The following is a 10,000-nucleotide window of genomic DNA, read 5'->3' as shown; positions in this document are numbered from 1 at the left end:
ATGGAAGCAGTTATTGCTTTGCTCATCATCATGCCTGGTTTTTGCAGACTTTCTTGAACATTAAGTGTAACAATTAATTGATAAAAAAAACATAAAAAAAATGTGTCACATAATAATTTAAGGCATTGGAATATTGATCCAAAGACAATGATTTCAAATCCCAGCCACAACAAGCTGCCACTCCTGGGCCCCTGAGCAAGGCCCTAAACCCCTATAGCTACTCAGTTGTATGAATGTGATAAATGTGTTTGCTGCAAAATGTAATTGAACCAATTACTTAAAATGGGAAACATAAAAGGAATCACTTTGGTATGTTGTGCTGTCATAGGAAAATAAAATAAAACCCTACCAGGCCATCCTGTCATTGAATATTTTCCTGGACTGGGACGACACAGCTTTTCTCCAGTGAGGGACTTGGAGCTGGGGAAAACATACAAGGCAGTCCTTGCCAATAACAAGCTGCTTAGGCGAGACTCGCACTTGCGAAGCAGCTGCGCTAATTACACCACCGTCCCTAAACTGTTTAGTCTGCGATTCTTTCTCAACTTTCTCTCCCACTCAGTTCCTCTCTCACTGACCCCCTGCTCTGCTGTGTGAATTCTTTCCTGCATTTCTGCTTAACAATCTCTCTGTTACATTCTTCTCTCTCTTTCATTTAACATTTATTTCCCAAACAAAAGATGATGCGATTGAAAATTCCTTTGCAGTCCTGCATCATGAATGAGATGACATCAAGATGAGCAGAATTGGAAAAAGGAATCTGATGAAACCTCCAGGAGGAGGACATAGACGTTTAAAAGCTTTATTGTAAAAAAAAAAAGATTGATACAAAATGTAAAAAGAATTGAAAACAAAAAAAAAATGGCCGACTTCACATTGAGCGGAGTTAGTGAATGCGATGGCGAAATGGGTGCGTATAAAACTGACACCTACCGAATTTGGGGCATGTTAGTGGAAGTCCTTAAATACTAAAACATATATCCAAGAAGGCGCTATTGAAACTTTGGAGCAAACCGAGGACAACAATAACGCTGAATAATTACCAGATTGAAAATCACCTGTGGTGCGAGACGTTTGATTTATTGTGGCACTTTAACATTCCAACAGCGTTTAGAAAATAAAAAACTCCTCTATGGGAATGTTGATGATTCACCAGACGATTCAAATTTGGTAGATGAAATGGCAAATTGCCAAAGAAATCTGTGTGCTACACAATCAACTTTGTTTTGTTTATACTTTACGGTAGGGGTGATTTTGGGTGGGCTTGGCCATGTCTCGACTTAAGATATTTTCAAAGTACGACGGGGGCATCGGAATGCATCAATGCATCTCCATCCTATACCGGGGACCAGCGAAATATAAAAGATCAAAGGGTTTTTAGCTTCAGGGGGCATGGACCCCTAAAACCAAATAATCACTCAGACACCTTCTGATCTTTCTGCATCAGGCCGTGGCGCTGCGTTCTACAGCTGCTCCTCCAGCGAATGCGTGGTAAATTAGTGATGAGCTCCGGCGTGAGAGAGACGGCACTCAGCCAGACGCGAGGCTAATCAGGGCGGAGTGGAGGAAATAAACCGGATTCACCTGGCCTCTGTGGAGGCAAGCGGCCGCTGCTCCTGCTGCGAGTGTTAATGAGGCTGAAAGAGCCGAGTCACTGAGAACTCCACTGTAATTGGGAGCGGCGTTCAGCTCTCCAGCACTTTCAGAGCTTCCCTTCTTTTTTCCTTCAGGTTTTTTGCACTAATAGGGCTAGAAAGGGAGCAAAACAAGTCAGCGGGAGTGTTTATTTAAAAGCGTCGTGGTCCTCAGGTCAACGAGGAGGTCTGTAGGACTGAGAAATGTGGTGTGTGGAAGGGTTATTTGTTTGTTTTTGTTGTTTTATTACTTTTTTTTTTATTCGTGTTGTAGTTTGTTTCGGTTTTGTTTTTTGTTTATTGTGGGTTTTTTTTTTTTAGTCTTTTCCTATTGTTTTTTCTTTTTGTTTTGGCTTGTTTTCTTCTTTGTTTTTGTGTTGCCTATTATTATTATTATTATTATTATTATTATTATTATTATTATTATTATCATTATTATTATTATTATCATTATTATTATTATTATTATTATTATTATTATTATTATTATTGATGTTGTTGCTTTTGTCTTTCTCTCTTAGTTTTTATTCACTTTTATGAATGCTGTTTCTCTCCTCTTTCTCACTCTCTCTCTATGTCTCTCTCTCTCTCTATGTCTCTCACTTTCTTTTTAAATATATATTAACTTTTCTATTCACTTTTATCAATTCTGCCTCTCTCTCCTCTCTTTCTCTCCCTGTCTCTCTCTCTCTCTTTCTCCTCCCTCATTCTCACGCCTCACTCTCTCTCCTCCCTCTTTCTCACTCTCTCCCTCACTCTCTCTCTCCCTCACTCTTTCTCTCTCTCTCTCTTTCTCTCTCTCTCTCTCTCTCTCTGTCTCTCTCTTTCTTTTAAATATATATTAACTTTTCTATTCACTTTTATCAATTCTGCTTCTCTTCCTCTCTCCCTCTTTCTCTCTCCCTCTCTCTTACTCTCTCTCAGCTTAGAAATATTTATAGCCTAGTTAGTCAAGCATTCATTCTCTCTTGCACACTTTGACTCTCTTTTTCTGTATATGTATACTTTTTTATTCACTATTTTCCTCCCCCGCTCTCTTTGCCTAATGAGTGTAATCTCTTTCTTTCTTCTCTTTTCTTTCTGATCTTTGAATGTGATTCACTCTTCAGCTGTACACTATCATTAACACTCTCTTTCTCTTTAATCTTATTAGCACCAGCTCCGTACACCCATGCTTTACATAACCAGAAAGAGAGAGAGAGTGAGAGAGAGAGAGAGAGGTGGGAGAGAGAGAGAGAGAGAGAGAGAGAGAGAGAGAGAAGGTGTCTGGGTTTGAGTACATCGAAGAAACAATACACTTATAATAAAAATAATAATTATATATTTTATATATAATATAATTAATAATAATAGCAGTATCAATAATAGTAATAATACTACTTCTACTACTAATAATAGCAAAAAAATAAAAAAATAATATTGTTAATAATAATAAGAGGAATAATAAGAAAAAGAATATTAATAATAATAATAATAATAAAAGAATATTTATATTGCCTTCAGAAAAAGAAGTTATTTTCCTGTAACAGCACATCCTAAAATGTTTTATTCCTTTTAATCCACAGAAGTTTGACAACAATAGAAGCTACTGTGTTTATAAAAGGAAGCCTATTTTTGTATCCGATTATAGTTGCATGTTATTGAACATCATAGCATTTATGTGGTTGAACATTTCTGAAAAAGTTTTCCCTCTGTCCTTAAAATACCTTAAGAGTGTAAGTCTGAATGTAACCGAGCGCCAACACTCGAGACTCCCTCCATAAATGTCTTCAGTGCGTCCTCCGAACGAGCTGTTACCATGGAAATGATCGTGTATTAAACAGGCACAGTCTTAATATAAACCTACACTATTTTCTTGCCCAAGCTGATGTAGAAAACACGCTTTCTGCGAGTTTTCTCTCACTGCTTGGACATGATGAGATATTTGTACAAACACAAATACATGAAATATAAATGAAACATATTTCATGTTTTAGTATCTGATCAGCTTCGATTCATTCTATTAGATTTTTTTTTTAGTAATGCATGTGAATGTTTAAGTGTAACATTTTTTTTTTCAAGTTTTAATTCTTGACTTGACTAAACAGTCACACCACATTATGCACCACTGAACATTGTGGAGATATTCCTATTTTTGCTGTTATAATAACCTAATAACCTAGAAACTGTTCAGGGAATAATTTCCACTAGGGTAGCGTGAGGAGGCCTGGGGTGCAGTCAGCATTCCATTTCATCCCAAAGGTGTTCAATATTGTTGAGGTCAGAGGCTGTAAAACAGGAGATCTTCCACTCTAACCCATGTGAAGTGTATCTTCATGAAGCTTGCTTTGTGCACAAGAACATTATGATGCTGGGAAAGGTTTTGAGTCTTCCAGTTCAAGTAAAGGGAAAATTGCATATTTTTTAACTTTCTTTGTGTGTGTGTGTGTGTGTTTGTGTGTTGTGTTACAGGTGTGATACCGACTCTCCTCACGCTCGGCAGCTCCTGTCGCTCTCTCTGGACTCTGTCAGTCACACACTGCTCCTGGCATTCCCGTCCTGCGTGATCCGAGTGCCTGTAGCTCGCTGCCATCTTTACTCCCGCTGCATGAAGTGAGACACACACACACACACACACACACACACACACACACACACACACACACACACACACACACACACACACACCGCCTCCTAATGTCCAATTGCATGTTGTTGTTTTTTTTCCCTCCTCCTATTTTGCCCTTCTACTTTTTTTTTATGTTTGGCAAATCAGATATTTTCTTCGTTGCGAAGCTCTCGTCTGATTGGCTAAGCAGGAACACAATTCTTCATGTTTAACGCAATGTTTGCTTTACAGCCTTTACACAATGCAGACTGAATTATCGCAACAGCACATAGATATTAATTATTGCGATTATCATTTTTATCAATTATCAGTTATACAGATATCATTTATTGCACAATAACAATAAAGTTGAATCATATTTAATGTCTAAAAAGTTCAAATAACTGAAAAAAATAAAATAACCGCAAAACATCTTTATTTTATGTAACGTATCTGGGTGAATGTGTGACAGACCTGTGTTCATGGAAAACTGGATCAGTCGGGGGGATATGTTCTATTTTTTTATGATTAAAGCCTATCGACTCATTTATCTAATGAGCCGCTTACAACTTTCTGTACCCTCTGAGGTGAATAATCTTTTTTGAAGCAATTGTTTTAAATAACCACTTTGTTATAAAGGAAAAGAATTGCAAAAAAAGGTCATTAATTTTATTCCAGTTTATTAAACCTGATATAGTTTAGTCATTTCTAGCACTAGCACTGTTAAGTATTCATCTATGTTGCGTAGTAAATGTGAAGCTCAGTTTTTTTTTTACTTTTGAAGGTTTTAGTTCTAACTTAATCGTAGTTAAACTCTGGAGAAAATTTCTGATTTTGTTGGCTTGTTGAACACATTTAATTTAATTATGTAATTCCCACTCTCAGTAAGGTCACGGCAATGAAACATTTTTATACTGCTGAATTTTTTTAAACCTCAATTTTAAATTTTATTTAATTTATGGATATATTTTTAAGATTGTAAAAACCTGTAATTCCTAATTATAAACTAAACTTCTGTTCAATTCGCTACTGGAATACCTGTTCATTTCAATCATCCTTAGTAACAATTTTTGATTTATTTCTCATTTTTCAGGGAAAAATTCACACCACCTGCCACTGTGTTAAGTTTTTTCAGTCAGAAAATGTCTTCACGCCAATTTTCTTGAAAATATCTGGTAGAAAGGAAGTGAATTAAATCACGAAGCCGGTATATACAAAAGGAACTGATTCGAATCAAGATCAGTGTGTATCGATACACCCCTGTTTATATTGTAAATCTTACTGAAATTGTCATTATTTTTCTTTTGTTCTTCTATTGTTTTGTTTTCTGCACTTCTGAGTTTATTCTTTTCACTTCAACAGGAACTGTATCGCCTCGAGGGATCCGTACTGCGGCTGGACTAAAGGCAGCACCTGTTCCTTTCTCCGGCCTGGCACCAGGTAATTAACATACTAATTAACATAATTAACATTGTTTGTTAGCATGCATGCTATTTTTTTTTTACTTTTAATATATATAACTATTATGTATGGATAGATGACAGTCTAAGACAAATAGAAGCAAAACTTACTAGTACTCTCTGAGAGTGATGTGGGAGGTATAATGATGTCAATCAAACAGGCTCATTAGAATATTAAGCCACACCCTAAAATGATATCCTGATAAAGTTACATTAGTGTACTGCAAAAGCCGTACAAAACGGAAAATACTCAATGATGGAGTGATGCGATGAAGCTACGGTACTCTTCCTGTTACCACGGCAAAACTAATTATTTTCCAATAAGAACAGGTCGTGGGGTGTCTTTTTTTATACGTTTATAGTTACGTGTAATGGTGTGGAAGTACTGCAGTTTCCCGATGAAGTGCGCACTTGTGTTCAGCACAGTAACTCAATAAACCCCACTGAGATTCAGATTTATTGAACTCAGAGCCTGAGAAGAGGTAAAGAGTCTCACGGTGTGATGTTCTGTGTGTGTGTGTGTGTGTGTGTGTGTGTGTGTGTGTGTGTGTGTGAGAGAGAGAACTCGTTAAATGTGTGCTGGGATTTTGGTTGTCGTTCTGCATAATGCTCTGCCTTGCTGTTATGCACAGTAGCACAGTAGTGATATCACTGTCACACACACACACACACACACACACACACACACACACACACACACACTCACACACATCAGGTAGTCCTGTAAAGAGTGTGTCCCTCACTGCTTGTGAGTGTCAGCACTGCTCTGCTGATTTGTTGTGCACGTGTGTGTTTAAATCAGTCAGGGGTTTGTGGAAATGTGCATTGGCAGCAGTTCTGTGTGTGTGTGTGTGTGTGTGTGTGTGTGTGTGTGTGTGTGTGTGTGTGTGTGTGTGTGTGTGAGAGAGAGAGAGAGAGAGAGAGAGAGATTAATTATGTTTCATTATCTTTCTGTATATTTTTGTACACGTTTTGCTACATTTGCTAGAATACTCCAGAATTATTGATATTCCAGATTTATTAATACTACATATTTGGTAATTCGACGCATTTGGTAATACTGCAGATTTGGTCATTCTACTACAAAATACTAGAGAATGAATGATATTCTAGATTTATTAAGACTCCAGATTTTGTTCATTCTACATATTTATTGAAACTACAGAATTGGTCATTCTACAGATTAAGTAATGTGGTAGATTATAATCACTTTCTTTGTTATCCTGCTACTCATTTTCATATCTCTTTGTAGTGTGTGTGTGTGTGTGTGTGTGTGTGTGTCTGTGTGTGTGTGTGTGTAGAGCAATTTTATTGAATTAGGTGTGTAAATACAGCTTGTCTGTCTGGTGGCTAAGCACGGTTTTGCTATGGCTACACACACACACACACACACACACACACACACACACACACACTATTATCCGGTTACAGTCATTACATTAACAAGGATGGCCAAAACGAGCAGATCGATTTCATATCACATTACAGTAAAAATGGTTTAGTGTCTATTTCAGACAAGCTTGACTGCCGCGCACACACACACACACACACACACACACACACACACACACAGTAAGTATAAGAGACTGTATAAGTGGTGTGTGATGGTGTTTTGCCTCTGCACTTTTTCACAGAGCTACATTGAGCTTGTCCTCAGGAGGAATGTGTAAACTCGGTTATGTCTATTCACTCTAACGCTGCTGTAGTGTGTGTGTGTGTGTGTGTGTGTGTGTGTGTGTGTGTGTGTGTGTTAAACCCTGCTGTCTTTTCTCTAAGGAGTCTCGCCTCAAGCCCGTGGTTAGAGGAAACATTAGAAGCTATAGATGTTTCACAGACACCATTAAAGCCTGTGTGTGTGTGTGTATGTGTGTGTGTGTGTGTGTGTGTTTGTGTTTGTGTGTGGGGCTCCTGGGTGCTGCAGTCAGATTGGATTTCTTGCTGTTTAATCGTAAGTTGGAATCCAGACTATACCACAGACCTGGACTCAGAAACGATGTGAGAGTCCTGATGTCTGACTCTGTGGTCACATGAGCGTTAGTCAATCAGAAGCATCGAGCAGGTTTTAAGTACGGTACAAAGCCATTAGCGCACTATTCGTATGGGCATACGCAATTTAAGGTGTAGCTATATGAATTATATTAAGCGTGTTATTCCTCTTTTGCCTCAACAATTTTCTAACAATTACAAAAGAACCACACATCATAAATATTATGTTTCTAGTTACATTTAATCAGTGGCGGGCCGTGCATTTGGTACCAGCGCCTTCAGTGAGAACTTACCCGACTTTATCCACCCCTTAATACCACCAGTATCATGTCGCAGTTATAGAAACCATCAATACTATACAAAAACGCGTTATAACAGTGGCATTACAGAGAGAGAGGAGTTTCACATATGGAGAGTGAATACCATTTTACTAAAGCAAGAAACCCAGTTAAGACTCCAAACCTCTACACTACAACCACAACTGTGCACCTACACCATCTGGAGCAGTTCAGAATCAATATTTGTCTAACATACAAAAATATTTAAAATGTAAATTGTAAAATACAACCTACTCACCAGAGATGCAGATTTATAATTTGCAGCGCTCCTCAGAGGCTGTAATCCAGAGGTGGATATGAAATCTAAATGGTTAAAGAATCAGACCCGTTGGTAATAGAGACTAAGGTAAAAAGGCCAGCAGTACTGACTTTGAAGGCCCTAAGAAGATTAGATTGACACGGCAGCACATAGAGGCTGAAATCTGATTGGACAAAAAAATTTAACAGCAGTGCAGCCAAGAGAAACGCTACAGAACGACGAAATTAAACTGTTGGGAATAAATTAATATGGAACAAATATTAGAATTTAGGTTGTAAATGTAGGTCAGGGCTTCTGATAGTGTTTAGGCCAGCAGAGAAAGCGTTGCTGGCCCTGACCGCCCACCACTGCATTTAATACATCATTTAATACATCATTAAATACATCATTTAAACATCTCAAACCTCAACAGCTTCTTGTTTTTCTTCTCCATCAAGTAACCCAAACGTAAACTACTTCGTCATAAAGATGTCTGAGAATTCAATTCACATATTTTTTCTTCGATTCACTTGTTGATTTTTTTATTTATTTATCCATTTGATTTACTGATTCTTTTTTCAGCAACTTTTTAATTTATTTTTACACAAATATGTAGCAAATTATTCCCAGTAGTCTGTTCTCTCCATTTCATAGCCTTTCTCATGGTTGCACTGTTTCCAGTAGTGTGTTTATTTTGAGTTTCTATTTATTCAGTTTTCTGTCCTATTGTGTTGCCGGTGTCAAAGGAATCTGCCTTGAAGCCTTCAGAATCCACATCATGGGCACTGGTAGATTCAAAATAAACTGTTGCTTTAACCAAACAAATTTAGTGTTGGCGATACCGGGGCCATCCAGCAGGCTTACAATAATATCAGCATTTTCAGGTCCTTTGATTGGATGGTCAGAGAGTGCTTTAGTCAAAGTTTACAAACTGTATGTGTAGCAAACTGCACAAAATATATTCATGTGGATTTAATAGCTGTTTCTTAAATTCTGCAATGGCTGACAGATGAGAGAAAAATTGATTTAATCGCAGATACACTTACAAGGACATTTACAAGACAGACTTTTTAAATAAAGCTGGAGAACGTGAGTAAAGGTCAGCCAAATCTGTTCAAAACAGATGTCAAGCTTTTATATGAACTATTTATGCTTTTGCATTTACTTTCCTGTAAAATTTGCACTTGCATTTTCACTTTAGGAAAACCGTAATCCCCAGGGGTCATTTTATGTGGTGAATATTGATGCTTTTGCTAGATTATGTATGCGGGTGTTGCAGCTGCGGCTACAGTGAAAGGAGATTTGTTTAATTGTGTTCATTGGGTTTTTTGCTTTAGTAATCTCACATTGGACACCACTGAAGGCCTGGGTGTGGATGCACAGTCACTGCCACTAATATTCATTGAACTTAGATTTGATTAATTTATTCATTTCACTTACTTCATTATACGATTACCTTTTTAATCTTATGTTTTATTTGTTAATTGTTTACTTGATTCCTTTGAGTTTAAACAACTTTGAGTTGTTTTTTGTTTGACTCTCTCTCTCTCTCTCTCTGTTTATTTGAATGGTTAGCGCACGGCGTTAACGCTATAACACCTTTACCTCCGTTCATTAGGCTTCGCTCTCTCGCTCTCACTTCACCTCCGACAGAGGAGGCAGTTATTGTCAGGACGCACGTTTCTCTTCATTAAGCAGCGATGCAGGTGTGCGATGACAGAAGTGCGAGTGACGCCACGTTCCTGTGAAACTTCTTG

General features: G+C 37.7%; 1 protein-coding gene across 2 annotated transcripts in view; it reads left to right on the top strand.

Annotated features, from left to right (window-relative positions):
- The window catches only part of sema6bb (sema domain, transmembrane domain (TM), and cytoplasmic domain, (semaphorin) 6Bb), a 110,638-nt gene that overhangs the window by 77,092 nt on the left and 23,546 nt on the right, over nt 1–10,000 (top strand). For both annotated transcript variants that reach the window (XM_046870960.1, XM_046870961.1), the window contains exons 14-15: nt 4,086–4,226; nt 5,584–5,661. In XM_046870960.1, the coding sequence (XP_046726916.1) occupies nt 4,086–4,226; nt 5,584–5,661 (219 nt within the window). The remainder of the gene's footprint in view (nt 1–4,085; nt 4,227–5,583; nt 5,662–10,000) is intronic.

This window comes from Silurus meridionalis, chromosome 17 (assembly GCF_014805685.1).
Source record: "Silurus meridionalis isolate SWU-2019-XX chromosome 17, ASM1480568v1, whole genome shotgun sequence".
NCBI classification, from domain to species: Eukaryota; Metazoa; Chordata; class Actinopteri; order Siluriformes; family Siluridae; genus Silurus; species Silurus meridionalis.
Note: the sequence above shows the minus strand (reverse complement) of the source record. Positions and strands in the feature narration are given on the sequence as shown.